Here is a 25,666-nt window from a genome sequence, read left to right as displayed (position 1 = left end):
CTGTTTACATCTGTAGGAATTACAGAGAATAAGCAATGGAAAATCAGGTACGTTTTGACAGCAGGACACACAGAAAGTCCTGCTCTAAAGTAAATATTAGTGTTTTGGACTTTTTAACAGAATTAAAAACAAAGGGGTTCAGGTTTCCCAACATGGAGCTGAGTCAATTTGTTCATGACCATTAAAGAATGTTTGAATTTAAGCATCATTATAAATTAGGAAGACCTATGGGATCCCATAAGAGGGGTGACAGGAATTGACGATTAATGTGAGAATTTCTTGTTTGAACTATCCATGGAATGGCTTAGGATTGGATTGAACTCTTGCATGCATCTCTATCAGGGTCTCTGCAGAAGGAGCGGCGGTTTTAGGGTCTTCTGGTGAAAATAATTTCACTACCTTGGTACTTGTGACAATGAAAGAATCACTGAACCATTGAAGAAGACCCAGCTGTTAATAACAATTGATGTATGGAATTGCCCGACATGGCCTGTGCACTTTACAAACGCACAATGATCAATAACCCTTTCCCTGTGGCGGATGCAATTGACCCTACCGTAAGTTTTGTTTATTGTTCGTGTACACAGGTCCAGTGTAAAGCTTTTTTGGTGCGAGCTGTCCAGTCAGTGCAAAGATTATGCATAATTACAATCAAATGGTTCACAGTGCGCAGATACAGGATAAAGAGAATAAAGACAAGTGCGGGTTAAAGTCCAGTAAAGTCCAATGGTTCAATTGCCTGTTATCAGCTGGGAAGACTTTGTCCCTGATTCTGGAGGTGTGCATTTTTACACTTCTGTGCCTCTTGCTTGATGGGAGAGGGGAGAAGAGGGAGTGTCCGGGATGAGACTCGTTCTTGATTATCTTGGTGGTCTTGCCGAGGCAGCGTGAGGTGAAGATGGAGTTAATAGAAGGGAGTAGGAAAAAAAACTGCCAATGCTGGTAAAATCGAAGGTAGACACAAAATGTTTTCTTCAGGGTTCCTGAAGAAAGGTCTCAACCTGAAACGTCACCCATTCCTTCTCTCCAGAGATGCTGCCTGACCCACTGAGTTACTCCGGCGTTTTGTGTCTACCTTCATGGAAGGGAGGTTGGCTCGAGTGATGGTTTGGGCTGTGTCCACAACTCTCTGCAATTCCTTCCAGTTTTGGACAGAGCTGTTCCCAAATCACGCTGTGATGCGTCTCGATAAAATGCTATCTACGATGCATCTCTATAAATTGATGAGAGTTGTTGGGGACATATCGAGCTTCCTAAGCCTTCTGCCCGCAGGTAAACACTTCCACCAAATAGAAAGACCTGTCATTCTATTCCTCTCCTTGAGACTCGGGTTCACAACTTGACACTTGTTGAATGGTCTTTAACGTATTTGCAGTTGTAACGAGGGGAATACAAGCACCCGATTGCGCACGGTGATGTCTCACATGCAGCAACCCGCTGATCTGCCACAATGCTGGCGATTAGCAGATGAGATTTGATCAGGTCTCTGGGGATAACTCATCTGCTCTTCTTAAACAATAGACTCAAAAATACATTGCGTCCAATTGTGAGGTGCAGACATGATTCCAGACGTCTCATTTGACAGAGTGATACACCCTCAAGCACTGTGCCACCATTTCAAATAGTGCAATTTCTAAATCCTGCTGGAATGTGGCTGTGAAATATGTAAAGAAAAGGCAACGACAAACAGAAAAATCATCAAGGAGAATCACGGCAGGATTTAGCGTTGGACCTGTTCTGACAATTGACTGCAACATGACATGAACTCTCTGGATCGATGTAAATGCAAAGCAGTTAATTAATGTCAAACGCTACGCTCACCACCCTCTCCGCGCTCTCCGTCAGTTCCTTCAGTGCATCTCTCAGGATCTCGAAGGTCATGAGAAACGATGAACCTGCTCCAAAAATGGAGCCGATGACTGGGACGAAGTCGAGAGCCACTTCCAGGGCTGAAACCGTCACAACAGCAGCTCCCCAACCTATCCTCGCAATTACATCTGGAGTTATTTCTCCCAGCAGATGAGGTTTCACTAGCTCTTTCACAGGTTTACCTGTTCTGTTGGCCAGTCGGTGAAGAGAAGTATTATTGCTCCAATCAATATCCCAATGTCACAAGGGAGAGAGAGACCGGGGATCGGGATTGCTCCCACCCCTCCAGAGAGGCCCTTTTCTTTAAATCCGTTAAATCACCTTCAAGTGAATGAATGAATTAATGAATTAGTGAATGAATGAATAAGTTTATTGGCCAAGTACGTACAAGGAATGTGCCTTTGTGCTTCCGCTCGCAAGTAACAACACGGACATACAGTAAACAGGGCTACAGTTTAAGAATAAGGGGTAGGCCATTTAGAACGGAGATGAGGAAAAACTTTTTCAGTCAGAGAGTTGTGAATCTGTGGAATTCTCTGCCTCAGAAGGCAGTGGAGGCCAATTCTCTGAATACATTCAAGAGAGAGCTAGATAGAGGTCTTAAGGATAGCGGAGTCAGGGGGTATGGGGAGAAGGCAGGAACGGGGTACTGATTGAGAATGATCAGCCATAATCACATTGAATGGTGGTGCTGGCTCGAAGGGCCGAATGGCCTACTCCTGCACCTTTTGTCTATTGTCTATAAACAATTAGGAATAAAGCATAAAACATTAAGAATACTACATTACGGTTTAAACATGTGAGTGAAATAAACCAGACCAAAAGGGACGACAGACTTTTGGTTATTGAGTAGAACTGGTTATTGCTGGTGGAAAAAAAGCTGTTTTCATGTCTGGCTGTGGCTGCTTTGACAGTCCGGAGTCGCCTTCCAGAGGGAAGTGCTTCGAAGAGTTTGTGGCCAGGGTGAGAGGGGTCAGAGATGATCTTGCCCGCTCGCTTCCTGGCCCTTGCAATGTACAGTTCATCAATGGGGGTAAGGTTGCAGCCAACAACCTTCTCAGCTGATCGAACGATCCGTTGCAGCCTCCGGATGTCGTGCTTGGTGGCTGAGCCAAACCAGACCATGATGGAGAAGGTGAGGACGGACTCAATGATAGCAGTATAGAATTGGACCATCGTTGCCTGTGGCAGATTGTGTTTCCTCAGCTGCCGCAGGAAGTACATCCTCTGTTGGGCCTTTTTGACTGTGGAGTCGATGGTGGCCCCCATTTAAGGTCCTTGAAGATGATGGTTCCAAGGAAATTAAATGACTCCACAGATGAGACTGTGTTGTTGTTGATGGTGAGTGGGGGGAGGGGAGGGAGAGGTCTCCTAAAGTCTACTATCAGTTCCGCTGTCTTAAGAGCATTGAGCTCCAGGTTGTTGCGATGGCACCAGGACGCCAGCTGTGTCATTTCCCCTCTGTAGGCAGATTCCTCCCCATCCTGGATCAGTCCAATCAGGGTTGTGTCATCCGCAAACTTGAGGAGCTTGACAGAGGAGTCTGTGGAGGTGCAGTCATTGGTGTAGAGAGAGTAAAGGAGAGGGGAGAGTACGCAGCCTTGCGGTGCTCCTATGCTGAGGGTCTGCGGGTCCAAGATGTGCTTTCCCAGCCTCACATGCTGCTTCCTGTCCGTCAGGAAGTTGATGAACCACTGACAGAGGGGTTCAGGCACAGTCAGCTGGGAGAGTTTGTAGTGTAGTAGCTCTGGCACAATGGTGTTAAAAGCAGAGCTAAAGTCCACAAACAGAATCCTGGCATAGGTCCCCTTGCAGTCTAGGTGCTGGAGGATGAAGTGCAGGGCTAGGTTGACTGCGTCATCCACCGATCTATTGGCCCTGTGTGCAAACTGCAGGGGGTCCAGCAGGGGGTTTGTGATATTTTTCAGCTGGGCCAGCACAAGTCTTTCAAAGGTCTTCATGACTACAGAGGTAAGTGCGACAGGCCTGTAGTCATTAAGACCAGTGATTCTTGTCTTTTTGGGTACAGGGACAAAAGTGGGTTCCTTGAAGCAGGCAGGGACAGTACAGGTTTGCAGGGACTGGTTGAAAATGTCTGTGTAGATCGGTGCCAGTTGATCGGCACAGAGCTCGAGGGTAGAGGGGGAAACATTGTCCGGTCCTGGAGATTTCCGGCTTTTCTGTTTCCTGAACAGCCTCTCCACCTCTGCAATTTCTATTGTTGGAAATAGAGAAGTGGCCAGACTGATGTTGGGCAGCAAGGAGAGGGTGCGTAGTGGACAAGGGGGTCAGTCTTTGCAGACTGGAGTCAGTCTGTGAGTGGGTGTGAAGTGGTGTAAGAAAATAACTGCAGATGCTGGTACAAATCGAAGGTATTTATTCACAAAATGCTGGAGTAACTCAGCAGGTCAGGCAGCATCTCAGGAGAGAAGGAATGGGCGACGTTTCGGGTCGAGACCCTTCTTCAGGTTACAAAGGAGTAGTGGCGGGGGAGGGGCCAGTCTTTGCAGACTGGAATCAGTCTGTGAGTGGGTGTGAAGTGGTGATTGGGGAGGAGTGGGTGGGGAAGGGTCCAGTCTTTGCAGAAATTATTCTGCAATCCTGCCAACTGCCAGTGAAGTGTGGAGACTGTTCCCTCAGACAAGTTCATAAGTGATAGGAGCAGAATTAGGTCATTCGGCCCATCAAGTCTACGCGGCCATTCAAACATGGCTGATCTATCTCTCCCTCCGAACCCCATTCTCCTGCCTTTACCCCATAACTCCTGACACCCAGGAAAGGATTGCAGATGCTGGTTTAAATCGGTACACACAAAATGCTGGGCTCTGGAGTAACTCAGTGGGACAGGCAGCATCCTTGCCTGTCCGGCTGTGTTATCGGGCATTTTGTGTGTACCCTGGCATCATGGCAGTGGATCCGTGGACAACTGGGTATGGCTTTCCATTGAGAGAGAGGGCGATCATTTATGGGACATCATAAGTTTTTTCTTTTCAAATAATTTTCGATCTGTACATACCGTTAAAGACACAGGTCAGTTAGGCTCACGCCACCGCCCAACGCAGCTGTTATCCCCACATCTCCTCTCCTGATTTCCTTGCACTCCGTCCACCTAACCTTCCTTACAAGCGCCATCAATCCACATCTGATAGTTTACCTTTTAATGTTCACTAAGGAATGATTATCGCGACCTTTGCAACTTGCTGTGCGTGTCGCTGTGTCGGCCCAGACAGGAGCTCCAGGGGTAAATGCTGTACGGGGATCGCTGGGCAGCGCGGACTTGGTGGGCCAAAAAGGCCTGTTTCCGCGTTGCATATATATGATATGATATGATATGATATGACCTTGCTGTCGGTTTGTTCACGTGTGAGTTGTGCTGGTGACACCTCCACATAAGTGCAGGTTTTCGTTGGTTGTCTTGCTTGCCGTGGTCCCTGTCCGAGGTAGCGAAGACTGAGTCGCCGGTTTTCGTCAGCTTGCCGTCGCCTACGTGGTAGGTTGTCTTACCTTGTCGCGGGCATTGTCGTGGACATCGTCGTACGGTTATTTTTTTTTGGCGATCTGCTAGGACTTTGACAGTCGCCAAAAAGATCGCCTAAGTGGGACAGGCCCTTAAAGTCACTCGGCAACAGGTGAGCCCACACACACCTTGAGCCTTATTGGATAAGGCGCAGCAATCCATCCAAGTACTTGACACGGGGAGAGGGAAAGTGCAGGCGCACAGCGGACTGGAGCGGTGACCACAGCGGACTGGAGCGGCGACCACAGCGGACGTTCACTGACGGAGACTCCTCCTGAACCGAAGTAGGTAAGGACCAGAATTGGAGCAGCAGCACTGGAAACTGTTCAAACACTCAGTGAGACAGGCAGCAGCCACGGAGAGAATCTGTCTCTCCAGAGATGCTGCCTGTCCCGCTGAGTTACTCCAGCTTTTTGTGTCTATATTCGGTTTAAACCAGCATCTGCAGTTCCTTCCACTGTTTGTCTGTCTCCCAGCAAAATCTGAGTTGAGTGTTTCAGCTCCAGGGTCCATTGGCTGCCTGGGCTGCTGAACGTTTCCAGCGTTTGATGTTATTTGTATTTCTCGTCTCCAGTGCACTTGGTTTTCATTAACGGGATGAATTGAACGTAGAGTTGGCAAAAATGCCAATCGTGTTAACTGGGTTTAATCGACCAGGGCAGCAGTTGTGTGTGCGTGTGTGTGTTTATGTGTATTTGTGTGTGTATGTATGTGTGTGTGTATGTATGCGTGTGTGTGTGTGTGTGTGTGTGTGTGTGTGTGTGTGTGTGTGTCTGGGGTCACCGGCAATGGACTGAATACAGCACGGGGGAGGGGGGGATACATTTTGGGCACGTTTCTAATCGCGATATTCCCGACTTTTTTCCACATAAACTGTGATGTTCGAGTTCAAATTAACCTGCAGCAGAGACAGCAAATGCTGTCCGGTAATTATTAGGATGGGTGTTTCCCAGAGACTGTTTACACAAGCAGGATTTGGGGAGGTAGAAATAAAGTACTGCAGATCAGGTTTAAACAAAAAATAGACACAAAATGATGGAGTTAACCGGCGGGTCAGGCAGCATCTGTGGTGAAAAAGAATGGGTGACGTTTCAGAAGTCAGGACCCTTCTTCAGACTGAAAGTAGGAGGTGGGTGGGAGGGGGGGGGGGGGGGGTGAAGAGTTGGAGGCGAGAAAAGACCAGGACATCAGGGCTGTAGGACAATAACTGCAGATGCTGGTGCAAATCGAAGGTATCACAAAATGCTGGAGGAACTCATCAGGTCAGGCAGCATCTAGGAGAGAGGGAATGGGTGACGTTTCGGGTCGAGACCCTTCATCAGTCTGAATAAAAGGGTCTCGACCCGAAACGTCACCCATCCCCTCTCTCCAAGATGCTGCCTCACCCGTTGAGTTACTCCAGCATTTTGTGATACCTTCGATTTGTACCAGCATCTGCAGTTATTTTCCCACCAGGACATCAGGACTGGTAACAAATGACGTCAGGCAGGGCAGTGCCCGTTGTGTGCGGGGAAAGGTGTGAACTGAAGGGAAACAATGTGGACTATGCAGCTGATTAAACAACCAGGGTGGAGGAAACATAGAAAATAAGTGCAGGAGTAGGCCATTCGGCCCTTCGAGCCTGCACAGCCATTCAATATGATCATGGCTGATCATCGGAAGTGGCGGCGCCTAACGGCTGCGGCTCGCTAGCAGTCTGTTCGTCTTTTTTCCTTTTTTTTGTTGTGTGTCGGTGTTGGGATGGTTTTTGTATTTTTTTGGTTGTGTATGTGTGGGCGGTGGTGGTGTGGGTGGTGGGTGGTGGGGGTGGGGGGTGGGGGAAACTTTTCTCTTCCTCACGGCGCGGGGTGCGGCTCGGCCGCGGGGTCTAACATCGCCCGGTTCTGCTCGGCTGCTGGACTTTACATCGCCCGGTGCGGCTTGGCCGCTGGACTTAACAGTGCCCGGTGCGGCTCGGCCGCGGGACTTTTCATCGCCCGGTGCGGCTTGGCCGCGGGACTTTACATCGCTGGTGCGGATCGGCCGCTGGACTTAACAGTGCCCGGTGCAGCTCGGCTGCGGGGCCTAACATCGCACGGTGCGGCTCGGCCGCGGGGCTTAACATCGCCCGGTGCGGCTCGGCCGCGGGACTTTACATCGCACGGTGTGGCTCGGCCGCGGGACTTAACATCGCCCGGTGTGGCTCGGCCGCGGGGCTTTACATCGCTGGTGCGGCTCGGCCGCGGGACTTTTCATCGCTGGTGCGGCTTGGCCGCGGGACTTAACATCGCCCGGTGCGGCTCGGCCACGGGACTTAGCTGCGCAAGGCTCGGTCGCGGGGCCTTCCATCGCCCGGCTCGGCCGCGAGACGTTTCATCGCCCGGTGCGACTCGGCCGTGGGGACTTCCATCCCCTTGCGGGGACTGTGCGGGTCGGTCGGGGACGAGCTGTCTGTCCGTGGGCGTGGGGAAGAGAGTGGAAGTTTTGTTGCCTCCATCAAAGTGAGGGGGTGTTTGGAGTTGCGGTTATGTGTCTTATGTTCATTTTTGTATGACTGCTATGTAGTTTCGTTCGGTACCTTGGTACCGAATGACAAATAAAGCTCTGTTACCCAGCTCAGTAACCTGTACCTGCCTTCTCTCCATACCCCCTGATCCCTTTAGCAAAAAGGGCCACATCTAACTCCCTCTTAAATATAGCCAATGAACTGGCCTCAACTACCTTCTGTGGCAGAGAATTCCACAGACTCACCACTCTCTGTGTGAAGAAATGTTTTCTCATCTCGGTCCTAAAAGACTTCCCCCTTATCCTTAAGCTGTGACCCTTGGTTCTGGACTCCCCCAACATCGGGAACAATCTACCCGCATCTAGCCTCTCCAACCCCTTAAGAATTTTATATGTTTCTATAAGATCCCCCCTCAGTCTTCTAAATTCCAGTGAGTACAAGCCCAGTCTATCCACTCTTTCCTCATATGAAAGTCCCGCCATCCCAGGGATCAATCTGGTGAACCTTCTCTGTACTCCCTCTAAGGCAAGAACATCTTTCCTCAGGTTAGGAGACCAAAACTGCACACAATACTCCAGGTGCGGTCTCACCAAGGCCCTGTACAACTGCAGCAGAACCTCCCTGCTCCTAATCTCAAATCCTCTTGCCATGAATGCCAACATACCATTCGCTTTCCTCACTGCCTGCTGCACCTGCATGCTTGCTTTCAATGACTGGTGCACCATGACACCCAGGTCACGTTGCATCTCCCCTTCTCCCAATCGGTCACCAATCAGGTAATACTCTGCTTTCCTGTTCTTGCCGCCAAAGTGGATAACCTCACATTTATCCACATTATATTGCATCTGCCATGCATTTGCCCACTCGCCTAATCTATCCAATTCACTCTGCAGCCTCCTAGCATCCTCCTCGCAGCTAACACTGCCACCCAGCTTTGTGTCATCCGCAAACTTAGAGATGTTGCATTCAATTCCCTCATCCAAATCATTAATATACACTGTAAATAAATGGGGTCCCAGCACTGAGCCTTGCGGTACCCCATTAGTCACTGCCTGCCATTCCGAAAAGGGCCCGTTTATTCCTACTCTTTGCTTCCTGTCCGCCAACCAATTTTCTATCCACCTCAATACTGAACCCTCAATACCGTGTGCTTTAAGTTTGTATACCAATCTCCCATGTGGGACCTTGTCGAAGGCCTTCTGAAAGTCCAGATATAACACATCGACTGGTTCGCCCTTATCCACTCTACTAGTTACATCCTCGAAAAATTCTATAAGATTCGTCAGACATGATTTGCCTTTGGTAAATCCATGCTGACTTTGTCCGATGATTTCACCACTTTCCAAATGTGATGCTATCACATCTTTAATAACTGACTCTAGCATTTTCCCCACTACCGATGTTAGGCTAACTGGTCTATAATTCCCCGTTTTCTCTCTCCCTCCCTTTTTAAAAAGTGGGATTACATTAGCTACCCTCCAGTCCTCAGGAACTACTCCAGAATCTAAAGAGTTTTGAAAAATTATCACTAATGCATCCACTATTTCTGAGGCAACTTCCTTAAGCACTCTGGGATGCATCCTATCTGGCCCTGGGGATTTATCTGCCTTTAATCCATTTAATTTACCTAACACCACTTCCCGACTAACCTGGATTTCCCTCAGTTCCTCCATCTCATTAGACCCCCGGTCCCCCGCTATTTCCGGCAGACGGTTTATGTCTTCTTTAGTGAAGACAGAACCAAAGTATTTGTTCAATTGGTCTGCCATCTCCTTGTTCCCTATGATCAATTAACCTGTTTCCGACTGCAAGGGACCTATATTTGTCTTAACTAATCTTTTTCTCTTGACATATCTATAAAAGCTTTTGCAGTTAGTTTTTATGTTCCTTGCCAGTTTTCCCTCATAATCTATTTTCCCTTTCCTAATTAAGCCCTTTGTCCTCCTCTGCTGGAGGGTGGGAGCAAAGGTGAGAGGAATGTTCATAGGTTAATTTTAAAGTCTAACTAGACCAAGGGGGCCCGTTGGGCCCATTCCTTGGAGGGGGGGGTGGAGGGAAGGGGAGAGAGTGTGAGTGGGTGAGCCCTGGACCCAAAGCCTCTCCTGTATTGGTGGGGCACCCTCAACCCCCTAACACAATCGCCCTCATCCCCCCCCCTTCCCCCCACCCCCCTCTCTCCTCCCCCCACACTCCTCCCCCACCCCTCCTCCCCCACCCCCACTCTCACTGTCCCCATTTCCCCCCCACCCCCACTCTTTCCTCTCCCACTCCCTCCCCCCACTGTCCCCTCTTCCCTACCCCCACTCTCCCCTGACCCCCACTGTCTCTCTTCCCCCCCACCCCCAGGAGGGAGGGAGCGGCGGGACTACTGGAGGCGGGTGGCGGCGGGTCTGGGGGAGTGGGGAGGGGAGAGAAATGAGGGGAGAGAGGAGAGAGAGGAGACAGAGAGGAGACAGAGAGGAGAAGCGAGGGGAGAGAGGAGACAGAGAGGAGAGAGAGAGCGGAGAGAAGCGAGGGGAGAGGGGAGAGAGGAGAGTAATGAGGGGAGAGAGAGAGAGAGGAGAGAGAGAGGAGAGAGAGAGGAGAGAGGAGTGAAGGGGGAGAGGGGAGCGACAGGGGAGAGCAGAGGGGTGAGAGAGAGGAGAGAGAGGAGAGGGGAGAGAAAAGCGAGGGGAGAGAGGAGGGGGGAGCCCCTGATTGCGGGCGGGCAGCTCCGTTAACAGCGTCCATCTAGTTTGTGCGAGTGAGGAGAGGCCGTGTGTGCCCTATGGTGACGTCTCCTGCGGTTGCGGGGGAAAGTGCCCGGGGATGGGGTGGGATGGGGTGGTTTGGGTAGGAAGGGACGAGTGGACCAGGGAGTTACGGAGGGAACGGCCTCTGCGGAACGCAGAAAGGGGAGGGGATGGGAAGATGTGGCCAGTAGTGGGGTCCCGTTGTATGTGACGGAAATGTTGGAGGATGATTTGTTGGATACACTGGCTGATGGGGAGAACGAGGGGGATTCTGTCCTTGTTACGAATGGGGGGAAGGGGAGCAAGAGCGGAACTGCGGGATGTAGAAGAGGCCCTAGTGAGAGCCTCATCTATAATGGAAGAGGGAAAGCCCTGTTTCCTGAAGAATGAGGACATCTCTGATGCCCCAGTGTGAAACGCCTGATCCCGGCATAGACGGAGGAATTGGGAGTAGGGGATAGACTTTTTGCAGGAGACAGGGTGGGAAGAAGTGTCGTCCAGATAGCTGTGCGGGTCAGTGGATTTGTAGTAGATGTCAGTCACCAGTCTGTCTGTGATGGAGATGGTGAGGTCCAGAAATGGGAGGGAGATGTCGGAGATAGTCCAAGTATATTTAAGAGCAGGATGGAAATTGGTGGTGAAATGTATGAAGTCAGTGAGTTCTGCATGGATGCAAGAGGTAGCACCAATGCAGTCGTCGATGTACCGGAGGTAGAGTTCGGGGATGTAGCCGGTGTACGTCTGGAACAGGGGTTGTTCAACGTTCACGACAAAGAGGCAGGCATAGATAGGGCCCATGCGAGTGCCCGACAAAGAGGCAGGCATAGCTGGGGCCCATAGCTACGCCTCTGGTTTGGAGGAAGGGGGGAGGAGTCAAAGGAGAATTCTAATTGGCTCATGTTGGAAAATGTGGCCAATGACATGAAAGTGTGTGTTTGTGAGTGTGTGTGAGAGAGGAAGTGGAAGCGAAAGAGAGAGAGATAGAGAGAGGGAGAGAGAGAGAGAGGGGGAGGGAGAGAGGGGGAGGGAGAGAGGGAGGGAGAGAGAGAGAGAGAGAGAGGGACTGAGCCGGGGGGGGGGGGGGGGGGGGAGGTGGAGAGAGGAGAGAGGGGCGAGCCACACAACTGTTTGTTCTGTTCGTCTCCGCCTCTTTCGCCTCCGACGGTTGCTTGCAAGAACGAGTGCAGGTAGGGACAAGCGGTTGAAGTACAAACTGAGGCGAGTTGTCAGCGCGATGGTGTGATGTTGAATGGAGTCACGCTGCAAGGCAGCAACGTTCCGCTCAGCGCTCCGTGTAATCTGTTGCAAAGCGACTGAATCCCATTAAAAATTGGGAAAACTGCGGCAACACTTGAGACTTCCATCTGTGTGAATCCCCCCCATCACCTATCCCCCCTCATCCCCCATTCCCCCCGCCCATCCCCCATTCCCCCCTCATCCCCCTCATTCCCGATCCCCAGCGGGGCGCTCTATTTCCGGCTTTGTCTGCGTTTGAAGTTTCGGGGAAATCGAAACTTACAACAGCAGCAAAACAGCCTTTGGGTTTTCTCGGAATGGGAGTGGTTTCAGAGAAGGGGCAATCAATACAGATAATTCGTTGCAAATAGATTGGGAAACATGATGGGGGAGCTACCGAGTGGCCGCTGGTGTTTGTTGCCACGTTAGCAGTCCGCCCGAATGTCCCGGGCACTAAACGAGAGAACGTGGCCGCTGTTGCCACAAGACTCCAGTACAGCTGGAGCTGCACAAACTCCAGCCCCGTGGCCTCCTGTGGGCGGCGAAGAGGCTGAGTGCATTGCCTGCCCCTCTCTGAGACTTGTCCACGGGCCTGGGACCTTCCCCCCCCCCGCGTGCAGAATATCCAACCTCTCTCGGTGCCACATGAGACTCATAGAAACAGAGAACAATAAGTACAGGAGTCGGCCGTTCGAGCCAACACCGCCATTCCATATAATCATGGCTGATCATCTAAAATCTGTACCCCGTTCCTGCTTTTTCCCCATATCCCTTGATTCCTTTAGCCTTAAGAGCTGAATCTAACGCTCTCTTGAAAACATCCAGTGGATTGGCCTCCACTGCCTTCTGAGGCAGAGAATTCCACAGATTCACAACTCTCTGGGTGAAAATGTTTTTCCTCATCTCAGTCCTAAATGGCCTCCCCTTATTCTTAAACTGTGACCCCCTGGTTCTGGACATTGTTTCGGTACCTGCTCATTTCGATTGATTTCTTTTAGTGGTAGCATTTGCAGGACAGAAATAGACCCTTCGGCCCAACTAGTCCCTGCCACATGTTGATGGTGGAGAATTTGCCACTGGTGATTAACATTGTTCTCTATCAGATGTAATAGCTGAGGCCATTCGGACCATCGTCTACTCCGCCATTCAATCATAGACAATAGACAATAGGTGCAGGAGTAGGCCATTCGGCCCTTTGAGCCAGCACCGCCATTCAATGTGATCATGGCTGATCATTCTCAATCAGTACCCCGTTCCTGCTTTCTCCCCATACCCCCTGACTCCGCTATCCTTAAGAGCTCTATCTAGCTCTCTCTTGAATGTATTCAGAGAATTGGCCTCCACTGCCCTCTGAGGCAGAGAATTCCACAATATATATATCATGGCTGATATATATATATCCCTCTTGACCCCATTCTCCTGTCTTCTCCCCATAACCCCTGTCACCCATAACATTGGAGAATCTATCTCTGCCTGAGAGAACTCCATTGACTTGGTCTCCACAGCTTTCTGTGGCAAAGAATTCCACAGATTCACTATCCTCTAACTAAAGAAATTCCTGCTCATCTCCTTCCTAAAGGAACGTCCTTTAGTTCTGAGACTCTCCCACTAACCATATAACCATATAACAACTACAGCACGGAAACAGGCCCGTTCGGCCCTACCAGTCCACGCCGACCATTCTCTCTGACCTAGTCTCATCTACCTGCACTCAGACCATAACCCTCTAATCCCCTCTTATCCATATACCTATCCAATTTACTCTTAAATAATAAAATCGAGCCTGCCTCCACCACTTCCACCGGAAGCCCATTCCATACAGCCACCACCCTCTGAGTAAAGAAGTTACCCCTCATGTTACCCCTAAACTTTTGTCCCTCAATTCTGAAGCTATGTCCCCTTGTTGGAATCTTCCCCACTCTCAAAGAGAAAAGCCTACCCACGTCACCTCTGTCCGTCCCTCTCAAAATTTTAAAAACCTCTATCAAGTCCCCCCTCAACCTTCTACGCTCCAAAGAATAAAGACCCAACCTGTTCAACCTCTCTCTGTAGCTTAAGTGCTGAAACCCAGGCAACATTCTAGTAAATCTCCTCTGTACCCTCTCCATTTTGTCGACATCCTTCCTATAATTTGGCGACCAGAACTGCACACCATACTCCAGATTCGGCCTCACCAATGCCCTGTACAATTTTAACATTACATCCCAACTTCTATACTCGATGCTCTGATTTATAAAGGCAAGCATACCAAATGCCTTCTTCACCACCCTATCCACATGAGATTCCACCTTCAGGGAACAATGCACAGTTATTCCCAGATCCCTCTGTTCCACTGCATTCCTCAATTCCCTACCATTTACCCTGTACGTCCTATTTTGATTTGTCCTACCAAAATGCAGCACCTCACACTTATCAGCATAAAATCCATCTGCCATCTTTCAGCCCACCCTTCCAAAAGGCCCAAGTCTCTCTGTAGACTTTGAAACTCTACTTCATTATTAACTACACCACCTATCTTAGTATCATCTGCATATTTACTAATCCAATTTGCCACACCATCATCCAGATCATTAATGTAAATGACAAACAACAGTGGACCCAACACAGATCCTTGGGGTACTCCACTAGACACTGGCCTCCAACCTGACATACAATTGTCAACCATTACCCTCTGGTGGAAACTGGTGGAAACACCCTCTCCACATCCACTCTACACAGGCTTTTCACTATTTGGTGAGTTTCAATGATGTCCCCGTCATCCTCCTAAACTCCAGCGTGTACATGCCCACTTTCAAGTAGATTGCATTAAACCCATCCCGATTAAGGGTGATATTCCCAATAGCCTCAGGGATTTCTGGTACAGAACAAACCATCACTTACTGTCTCACTACTTTCCTCTTGAAGGAGAAGACTCGCACATCCAAGGACGAAGAGGAGTTCTGATCCCCGACCTCACCTCAGCGCAGCGCGAGGATCACTGGATCATCACACAGGCCGGCACCGACGCACAGAGATCAGAAATGGGAGGAGGCAGCTCCAGGTAGGTCTGGACACGCCGCACCTTGTCACCCTATTTCCCTGTCACCCTGTCTCCCTGTCACCTTGTCACCCTATTTCCCTGTCACCCTGTCTCCATGTCACCTTGTCTCCCTGTCACCCTGTCACCCTGTCTCCATGTCACCTTGTCACCCTATTTCCCTGTCACCCTGTCTCCATGTCACCTTGTCTCCCTGTCACCCTGTCTCCCTGTCTCCATGTCACCTTGTCTCCCTGTTACCCTGTCTCCCTGTCTCCCTGTCACCTTGTCTCCCTGTCACCTTGTCTCCCTGTCACCTTGTCACCCTGTCACCCTGTCACCCTGTACTTTGTCACCCTGCGTCTCCTTGCCTCAGTACAACCTGCCAGCGCAGGGCATGGCCAGTGCTCAGATTGCCCATTGTTACAGGAGAGAGCTCGTTGATCGGCAACTGAAGTCCTTTCTCTTTGCATCTAATCTCTTTTCACGATGTAGACATTGGAGTCAAGACAACCAATTCATATCCCTTTTTAACTGCCCTGAGCAAGTTGCCCGGTCATACTTCCTCAATAGCTGAGTCCTTCCTTCAGAAGGAATAGTGATATCTTTCATAAGCAGCATGCTGTGCATGCTAATGGTGGCAGCATCCCTTTGCACTAAAATGCTTGTTGGTGAAGGGTTTGGGGTTTGGAGTTGTTCTCAGAGTAGCTCAGGTAAGTAGCAGCATGGCATCCTGTGCTTGGCACACAGTGAACCCATTGTGTGTTGGTATTGGAAGATGTGATAATTTTGAGTGTGGGACGGTGCACAGTGTTGTTTGAGCTGTGCTCATTGCAGGCAAGTGGGGAAGATGGATCTGTGGTTGCAGCTTTACCCAGAACATTCCTGACCCCAACCTTGAGGCTAGTGTAAAGACTTGCAGTGTCGTGATGTGGGCCAGTCAGTGCAGGATCAGGCCTTTCAGCCCACAATGTCTCTGCTGAACATAATGCCAAGGTAAACTAATTTCATCAGCCAACACATGATCTACATCCCTCCATTCCCTGCATACCCATGTGCCTCGCCAAAAGCCTCTGAGACGCCACTGCCATATCTGTTTACACCACCACCCTATGTGGTACGTTCCAGGCACCCATTACTCTCCAGTGTAAAAACTTGCCCTATAAATGTTCTTTACACTTTAGTCCTTTAACCTGAAAGCTATGCTAGATATTCTTTGACATTTCCTTCCTGGGGAAAAAGATTCTGTCCATCGGGTATCCCCCTCAACCTCTAGCATTCAGGAGAAAAAGATCCAAATTTGTCCAACCTATCCTTATAGCAAATACCTCTAATCCAGGCAGCATTCTGGTAAACGTTGTATGCACTTTCTCCAGGTCCATCGCATCCTTCCTCCAATGGTTGAGTGGAACTGCAGGCGCTACTGCAAATGACCATGTTCATGGTCTGACAGGAGCACAATTAGGCCATTTGGCCCATCAAGTCCACACCACCAGTCAATCATGGCTGATCTATCTCTCCCTCCTAACCCCATTCTCCAACCTTTTCCCCATAACACCTGACACTCTACCCAGGCCTTTCACTCAGTCTCAATGAGGCCCCACCTCATTCTTTTAAACTGCTGTGGTGGAGGCCTGGTGCTGTCAAATGCTCATCATGTGTTAACATACTCATTCCCGTAAACCTCCTCTGGATTCTCTCCCGAGCCAGCACATCCTTCCTCAGATAATGAGAGGATTTCAGTATAGGTGTAAAGAGGTTCATCTGAAGTTGTACAGGGCCTTGGTAAGACCACATCTGAAGCATTGTGTACAGTTTTGGTCTCCTAATTTGAGGAAGGACATCCTTGTAATTGAGGCAGTGCAGCGTAGGTTCACGAGATTGATCCCTGGGATGGTGGGACTGTCATATGAGGAAAGATTGAAAAGACTAGGCTTGTATTCACTGGAGTTTAGAAGGATGAGAGGGGATCTTATAGAGGCATATAAAATTATAAAATGAGTGGACAAGCTAGATGCAGGAAAAATGTTCCCAATGTTGGGCGAGTCCAGAACCAGGGGCCACAATCTTAAAATAAAGGGGAGGCCATTTAAAACTGAGGTGAGAAGGAACTTTTTCAGCCAGGGAGTTGTGAATTTGTGGAATTTGCTGCCACAGAGGGCAGTGGACACCAAATCACCGGATGCATTTAAGAGTTAGATAGAGCTCTGGGGGCTAGCGGAATCAAGGGTTATGGGTAGAAGTTGGGCACAGGTTACTGATTGTGGATGATCAGCTATGATCACAATGAATGGTGGTGCTGGCTGGTGGTGCTGGCTCAAAGGGCCGAATGGCCTCCTCCATGCACCTATTTTCTATGTTTCTATAAATAAACGGAGAATAAGAAATGATGGGTCCCTTAAATGTGTATATTTTAATGCTAGGAGCATTGTAAGAAAGGTGGATGAGCTTAGAGCCTGGATTGACATCTGGAAGTATGATGTTGTGGCGATCAGTGAAACATGGTTGCAGGAGGGTTGCGATTGGCAATTAAATATTCCAGGATTTCATTGTTTCAGATGTGATAGAATCGGAGGGGCAAGAGGTGGGGGTGTTGCATTGCTTGTCAGGGAAGATATCACAGCAGTGCTTTGGCAGGACAGACTAGAAGGCTCGATTAAGGAGGCTGTTTGGGTGGAACTCAGAAATGAGAAAGGTTTAGCAACACTTATAGGGGTGTATTATAGACCGCCAAATAGGGAACGAGAATTGGAAGAGCAAATATGTAAGGAGATAGCAGATATTAGTAGTAAGCACAGAGTGGTGATTGTGGGTGATTTCAATTTTCCGTATATAGACTGGGAATCACATTCTGTTAAAGGGCTGGATGGTTTGGAGTTTGTAAAATGTGTGCAGGATAGTTTTTTGCAGCAATACGTAGAGGTGCCTACCAGAGAAGGGGCAGTGTTGGACCTCCTGTTAGGAAATGAGATGGGTCAGGTGACGGAGGTATGTGTTGAGGAGCACTTTGGGTCTAGTGATCATAATGCCATTAGTTTCAATATCATTATGGAGAAGGTCAAATCTGGACCAAGGGTTGAGATTTTGGATTGGAGAAAGGCTAATTTTGAGGAGATGAGAAAGGATTTAAAAGGAGTGAAATGGAAATTGTTGTTTTATGAAAAGGATATAATAGAGAAATGGAGGATATTTAAAGGTGAAATTTTGAGAGTACAGAGTCTTTATGTCCCTGTTCGGTGGAAAGGAAAGAATAATAATTTGAAAGAGCCATGGTTTTCCAGGGAAATTGGACACGGTTCGGAAAAAGAGGGAGATATACAATAAATATAAGCGGCAGGGAGTAAATGAGGTTCTTGAGGAATATAAAGAATGTAAAAGGAATCTTAAAAAGGAAATTAGAAAAGCGAAAAAAAGATATGAGGCTGCTTTGGCAAGTAATGTAAAAGTAAACCCCAAGGGGTTCTACAGATATGTCAATAGCAAAAGGATAGTGAGGGATAAAATTGGTCCATTAGAGAGTCAGAGTGGACAGCTATGTGCTGAGCCGGAAGAAATGGGGGAGATATTAAACAATTTATTTTCTTCGGTATTTACCGAGGAGAAGGATATTGAATTATGTGAGGTAAGCGAAACAAGTGGAGTAGTGATGGAAATTAGGAGGATTAAAGAAGAGGAGGTACGGACACTTTTGAAGAATATAAAAGTGGATAAGTCTCCAGGTCCTGATAGGATATTCCCTAGGACATTGAGGGAAGTTAGTGCAGAAATAGCAGGGGCTATGACGGAAATATTTCAAACGTCATTGGAAACAGGGATGGTGCCGGAAGATTGGCGCATTGCGCATGTTGTGCCTTTGTTTAAAAAAGGTTCTAAAAGTAAACCTAGCAATTATAGACCTATTAGTTTGACGTCTGTGGTGGGAAAATTAATGGAAAAGATACTTAGGGACAATATATATAATTATTTGGATAATCAAGGCCTGATTAGAAACAGTCAACATGGATTTGTGCCTGGAAGGTCATGTTTGACTAATCTTCTTGAATTTTTTGAAGAGGTTACCAGGGAAATTGATAAGGGCAAGGCTGTGGATGTTGTCTATATGGACTTCAGTAAGGCATTTGACAAGGTTGATTAAGAAGGTTAAATCGTTGGGTATTAATAGTGAGGTTGCAAGATGGATTCAACAATGGCTGAATGGGAGATACCAGAGGGTAACGGTTGACAATTGTATGTCAGGTTGGAGGCCAGTGTCTAGTGGAGTGCCCCAAGGATCTGTGTTGGGTCCACTGTTGTTTGTCATTTACATTAATGATCTGGATGATGGTGTGGCAAATTGGATTAGTAAATATGCAGATGATACTAAGATAGGTGGAGTAGTTGATAGTGAGGTAGATTTTCAAAGTCTACAGAGAGACTTGGGCCTTTTGGAAGGGTGGGCTGAAAGATGGCAGATGGAGTTTAATGCTGCTAAGTGTGAGGTGCTGCATTTTGGTAGGACAAATCAAAATAGGACGTACAGGGTAAATGGTAGGGAATTGAGGAATGCAGTGGAACAGAGGGATCTGGGAATAACTGTGCATTGTTCCCTGAAGGTGGAATCTCATGTGGATAGGGTGGTGAAGAAGGCGTTTGGTATGCTTGCCTTTATAAATCAGAGCATCGAGTATAGAAGTTGGGATGTAATGTTGAAATTGTACAGGGCATTGGTGAGGCCAAATCTGGAGTATGGTGTGCAGTTCTGGTCGCCAAATTATAGGAAGGATGTCGACAAAATGGAGAGGGTACAGAGGAGATTTACTAGAATGTTGCCTGGGTTTCAGCACTTAGGCTACAGAGAGAGGTTGAACAGGTTGGGTCTTTATTCTTTGGAGTGTAGAAGGTTGAGGGGGGACTTGATAGAGGTTTTTAAAATTTTGAGAGGGACGGACAGAGTTGACGTGGGTAGGCTTTTCCCCTTGAGAGTGGGGAAGATTCCAACAAGGGGACATAGCTTCAGAATTGAGGGACAAAGGTTTAGGGGTAACATGAGGGGGAACTTCTTTACTCAGAGGGTTGTGGCTGTATGGAATGGGCTTCCGGTGGAAGTGGTGGAGGCTGGCTCGATTTTATTATTTAAGAGTAAATTGGATAGGTATATGGATAGGAGGGGATTGGAGGGTTATGGTCTGAGTGCAGGTAGATGAGACTAGGTCAGGGAGAATGGTCGGCGTGGACTGGTAGGGCTGGACAGGCCTGTTTCCATGCTGTAGTTGTTATATGTTATAGGGCCAAAATTTGCTCACAATACTCCAATTGCAGCTTGACCAGCGTCTTACAGAGCCTCAACATTAAATCCCTGTTTGTGTATGTTGGTCCTCTTGAAATAAATGCTGCCATTGTGTTTGCCTCCCTTACTACCGAATCAACTTGCAAATTAACTTTTTGGGAATCCTGCACCAGGACTCCCAAGTCCCTTTCCACCTCCGATTTGTGTATTCTCTCGCTATTTAGAAAATAGTCTACGCCTTTATTCCTATTATTAAAATGAATGAGTCCATAGTTTGCTGCACTGTATTCCATCTGCCACTTCTTTGCCCACTCTCCCAACCTGTCCAAGTCCTTCTGTAGTGTCCTGGCTTTCTCTACACTACCTGCCCCTCCACCTATTTTCGTATCATCTGCAAACTTGGCCACAAAGCCTTCAATCCCCTCATCCAAATATTAATAGCCCCAGCACTGACCCGTGTGGAACTCCACTGGTCACTGGCAGCCAACCAGAAAAAGCCCCCTTTATTGCCACTCTTTGCCTTGTGCTTTTTTGGTATGACTGTAAGGCATTATGATTATTATCATTGTACCTGTCTCCACCACTTTTCTGACAGCTAGTTTTGAAACATATAAGATTATTAAGTGATTGGACATGCTAGATGCAGGAAACATGTTCTCAATGTTGGGGGAGTCCAGAACCAGGGGCCACAGTTTAAGGGGTAGGCCATTTAGAACGGAGATGAGGTAAAACTTTTTCAGTCAGAGAGCAGTAAATCTGTGGAATTCTCGGCCTCAGAAGGCAGTGGAGGCCAATTCTCTGAATGCTTTCAAGAGAGAGCTACATAGAGCTCTTAAGGATAGCGGAGTCAGGGGGTATGGGGAGCAGGCAGGAACGGGGCACTGATTGAGAATGATCAGCCATGATCACATTGAATGGTGGTGCTGTCTTGAAGGGCCGAATGGCCTACTCCTGCACCTATTGTTTATTGTCAAACCAAATTCCTCGTATGTTGCAAAACCTGCTTGGTTAATAAATTACGATTCTGATTATTATCATTGTACCTGTCTCCACCACTTTTCTGACAGCTCATTCCAAATAGCCACCAGTAATCTTTCTCCCTCAACTGGAAACCCTCCTGATTTTAGTTACCTACCCTGAGAAAAAGACAAGCGATTAATCACCATACAGATGTTCCTCATAATTTTATATATCTCCTTATAATCCCACTGCACAGATTATCTCTTCACTTTGCTCTGTAACAGGAAAAGCATTTCAACCATAACTATGTTTATCCTTATTGTTGTGCATGTGTACTGAAGTACAGTGAAAAGCTTTGTTTAGCCTGCTGTACAATCAATAGGTCAGATTGACACGAGGATATCTGGTCATGATGCAATGTGCAATGTATTTGGATGCTGTTTCAACTGGAAACTGTCATGGTTTTCTTTCAGTCATGTTTCCTTTCAGTCATGTTCCAACACATGTTTCCTTTCAGTCATGTTCCAACACATGTTTCCTTTCAGTCATGTTCCATCACATGTTTCCTTTCAGTCAACAGGCGGCTCAGTCTGAGACCCCCACATTCTTCACGCAGGATGAGCTCAGCAAACTCAAGTCCGACTTCCAAACGGGTGGTGTGGAAAAGATTAAACCCTTGATACAGAATAAGATGAAAGAGCTGGACAAGACCGAGCTGAACATCGCCGTGACGGGAGAGACAGGTACTGGAAAATCCACCTTCATCAACACCATGAGAGGGCTTCGTAGCACAGATGAGGGAGCGGCTGAGGTTGGGCTCACAGAAACTACAATGGAGCCAACCGGATACTCACATCCCAATCTGCCAAATGTCCGCTACTGGGACCTGCCGGGGATCGGATCTACACGATTCACAGCGAGTTCCTATCTGAAGGAAATGCAATTTAAAAAATACGATTTCTTCATCATAGTGGCAGCTAGTCGATTCAAAGAGAATGATGCAAAACTTGCCAATGAGATTAAGCGGCTGGGGAAGAGGTTCTATTTTGTTCGCTCTAAGATTGATGTTGACCTTTATGCAATGCAGAGGGAACGGAAGGAATTTGATGAAGAAGAAGAATTAGAAAAGATCCGAAGTGACTGCCTCCATAGGTTGGGGAAGGTCGGGATCCCTGATCCCAGGGTGTTCCTGATATCCAGTTTTGAAGAGGATAAGTATGATTTTGTTCAGTTGAATGAAGCACTGGAAGGTGATTTACCAAATATAAAGAAAAGGATCTTTGTCCTGGCACTTCCCAACCTCAGCGTGGAGATTGTTCAGAAGAAAAATGAGTTGCTGAAGAAGGAAATCTGGGCATTGGCGATCCTCTCGGGAGCATTCGGAGCCATCCCTGTCCCTGGAGTCTCTCTCGCGTGTGACATTGGCATACTGATTGGAGCAATCATCCATTTCAGGAGTTGCCTGGGTCTTAATAACTCTTCCCTTCAGCGACTGGCCAACAGAACAGGTAAATCCATGGATGAGCTGAAATCAGCAGCAAAAACACCCCTGCTGGGAGAAATAACTCCAGATATAATTACGAGGATAGGTTGGGGAGCTGCTGTTGTTGCGGTTTCAGCCATGGAATTAGCTCTAGACTTCATCCCAGTCATCGGCTCCATTTTTGGAGCAGGTTCATCGTTTCTCATGACCTTCAAGATCCTGAGAGGTGCGCTGAAGGAACTGACGGAGAGTGCGGAGAGGGTGGTGAGGGTAGCATTTGACATTAGAACATAGAAGAGTACAGCACAGGAATGGGCCCTTCAGCCCACAGTGTTTGTGTCAAACATTATGCCAAGTTCAACTGATCTCATTAGCCCGTACATGATCCTGGCTGATTGTCCACAATCAGTAACCCATGCCTGCCTTCTCCCCATACCCCTTGATTCCGCTAGCCCCAAGAGCTCTATCTAACTTTCTTTTCAATTCATCCAATGAATTGGCCTTCACTGCCTTCTGTGGCAGAGAATTCCACAAATTCACAACTCTCAGGGTGAAACAGTTTTTCTCATCTCAGTGTTAAATGGCCTCCCCTTTATTCTTAGACTGTGGCCCCTGGTTCTGGGCTCCCCCAACATCAGGAACATTTTACCTGCATTTAACCTGTCCAATCCTTTAAGAATTTTATATGTTTCTCTAAGATCTGCTCTCACCCTTCTAAATTCCAGTGAATACAAGCCCAGTCAACCCATTCTTTCATCATATGTCAGTCCCGCCATCCTGGGAATTAACCTGCTGAACCTACGCTGCACTCCCTCAAGAGCAATAATGTCCTTCCTCAAATAGGAGACCAAAATTGCACACAATACTCCAGGTGCGGTCTCACCAGGGCCCTGAACAACTGCAGTAGGACCTTCTTACTCCTTATCGCAAATCCTCACGTGATGAAGGCCATCATGCCATTAGTTTTCATCTGTAATCAATAGACTGAAGAAGTCAAATGCCAAATCTTGCTGGATAAATAGAAGAGGGATAGTATATTTATGATGACCAAGAACCACCAGTGAGATGGACAGGTTTTACTTCCACAAATTCAGAAGCTCTGTAACAATCAAGGTGAAATGTTATTAAGTATGGGCCTATAGAAGGCACAGTTTGGTGAACTTTCAGTTTGGAGATACAGCATGGAAACAGGTCCATCAGCCCACCAATTCCACACCGACCATTGATCGCCCTTTCACACTATGTCCACTTTACCCCACTCTCTCATCCACTCACTCCACACTAGAGGCAATTTTACAGAGGTCAATTAACCTATAATCCTACATGTCTTTGGGATGTGGGTGGAAACCTGAGCACCCCAGTGGAAACTCACATGGTCACATGGAAACCATGCAAACTTCACACAGGTTGTACCCGCGGTAGGGATCAAACCCGGATCTCTGGTACTGAGGCAGCAGACCTACCCGTTGCACCATTGCCAGGTACCAATCAACAGCACCTTACAGTATGCAGCCAATTTGACAGGCATCAAAATGAAGCTGAAACGCTGGGGATATTTAGCAAAAAATAGGTGTAGTAAAGCACACAAATTATTGGAAAAATGCAAATCCATCATCCCTACAAACCTCTGAGGTTTATAGTTGGGTCAGATTTTCACCGCTAGGCTCTTGCCTCATTGACCTGTGAATTTTCACCAGTCGGATGTGTGAATGAATTGTACTTCAGGAATTTAGCCCCAGTGGCTTTTGGCAAGGTCCTGTGTACGGAGGGCAGTCCGTGTTGAAGTTCCCTTGCATCACAATGATGAAGAAGCCCCAATCACAGAATTTACTAAAAAAATTGTGGATGATCAGCCATGATCACAATGAATGGTAGTGCTGGCTCGAAGGGCCAAATGGACTCCTCCTGCACCTATTTTCTATGTTTCTAATCCAAATATGATGCACATCCCACACGCAAGAAGCTGTCATGGTTTTTTAAAACCTTGAATGCCATTGCGAATAATTGAAGAACTATTAAAATGGCAAAATAATTCTTGCTTGTTCTCCCTTTAGAGCTTTATATTAACACGTGGAGATGGGGGTAGAATGAATAATTATACAGATAATAATTATGCAACACAACTAAACAATCTTTCGACATTTTTATTAGCACAGGTAAAAACCATGAATTTATAAGACAAAAATCAATAGATAAAATGACAAAATATTATGATCTCTTGAAAGGAATTATATTGGGTAAAAATAATGCATAGCTTAAAATCTGGATTGTAAATGCTCATTTAACTCATGTTGAACGGGAAAGATAGATCAACCGTGATTGAAAGGTGGAATAGACTTGATGGGCCGAATGGCCTAATTCTGCTCCTAGAACTTATGATCTGTATTAATTTTCAGCGCAATGTATGTTCACGATCTAAATTATTGAAACGCACTCTGTGATTAACATACAATATTCTGAATATTTCTCTCATAAATACATACCTGTGCCTTGCGATTGTACAAGATAAAACTTTAATAGAAATGGAAATATTGTGGTCTGATGTTTTTCTAACGTTTGGTTGCACAGCGCAATGTATCTCGAGAAACACCAAGAGAGTTGTGTGTCCTGCGGAAATGCATTGCACCTTTCCGCAGGTTGCTAAGGTCCTCCATAGAGTACAAGATTCCATGCAACTCATGCACATAGTATTTACAAACATTAATCAATGGGCAGCACCTCATTCCACAGACTGTACAAGTCAAAGTCATCTGCTATATTGAGGATGCAATCCAGGGTATTGTGTCGCATGTGGTAATCATATAATATAACATAACATAACATACATAACAACACTTTATTGTCACTCGGCACAACACCGAGCGAAATTTCAGCAGTCACACAAAATACAGCAAAAAAGAAAAGAACACAGGACACCCGACCCCAACACAAACATCCATCACAGTGACTTCAAACACCCCCTCACTGTGATGGAGGCAACAAAACTTCCCCTCTCTTCCCCCCGCACCCACGGACAGGCAGCTCGACCCCTACCGAGGCAAACGACACGCACAGCCCCCGCAAGGGGATGGAAGGCCCCGCGGCCGAGCCGCCCTGGGCACC

General features: G+C 47.6%; 1 protein-coding gene and 1 pseudogene across 3 annotated transcripts in view; one reads left to right on the top strand and one right to left on the bottom strand.

Annotated features, from left to right (window-relative positions):
- Positions 1-1,794: 1,794 nt before the first annotated feature.
- LOC144600728 (interferon-inducible GTPase 5-like) overlaps positions 1,795-25,666 on the bottom strand; it is an 85,542-nt pseudogene continuing 61,670 nt past the window's right edge. Inside the window, exon 8 of the transcript XR_013548177.1 lies at positions 1,795-2,165. The product of XR_013548177.1 is annotated as an interferon-inducible GTPase 5-like (transcript). The remainder of the gene's footprint in view (positions 2,166-25,666) is intronic.
- LOC144600726 (interferon-inducible GTPase 5-like) lies at positions 5,556-25,086 on the top strand. 2 transcript variants are annotated; one of them, XM_078412650.1, is made up of 3 exons: positions 5,556-5,674; positions 14,744-14,879; positions 21,655-25,086. In XM_078412650.1, the coding sequence occupies exons 2-3, from the start codon at positions 14,860-14,862 to the stop codon at positions 22,856-22,858; spliced, it is 1,224 nt and encodes a 407-aa protein (XP_078268776.1). In that variant the 5' UTR covers positions 5,556-5,674; positions 14,744-14,859; the 3' UTR covers positions 22,859-25,086. The 2 variants fall into 2 exon arrangements, with proteins under 2 accessions (XP_078268776.1, XP_078268775.1); XM_078412649.1 differs by lacking the exon at positions 5,556-5,674 and adding an exon at positions 11,719-11,790.

The sequence above is a fragment of the Rhinoraja longicauda genome, chromosome 15 (assembly GCF_053455715.1).
Source record: "Rhinoraja longicauda isolate Sanriku21f chromosome 15, sRhiLon1.1, whole genome shotgun sequence".
Lineage (NCBI taxonomy): Eukaryota > Metazoa > Chordata > Chondrichthyes > Rajiformes > Arhynchobatidae > Rhinoraja > Rhinoraja longicauda.
Note: the sequence above shows the minus strand (reverse complement) of the source record. Positions and strands in the feature narration are given on the sequence as shown.

Bases quoted from the DNA above. Each gene is read 5' to 3' on its own strand.
- LOC144600726 (XM_078412650.1), top strand. From the start codon at position 14,860: ATGGGAGGAGGCAGCTCCAG. The intron at 14,880-21,654 runs GTAGGTCTGGAC...GTTTCCTTTCAG, and splicing joins ATGGGAGGAGGCAGCTCCAG to TCAACAGGCGGCTCAGTCTG.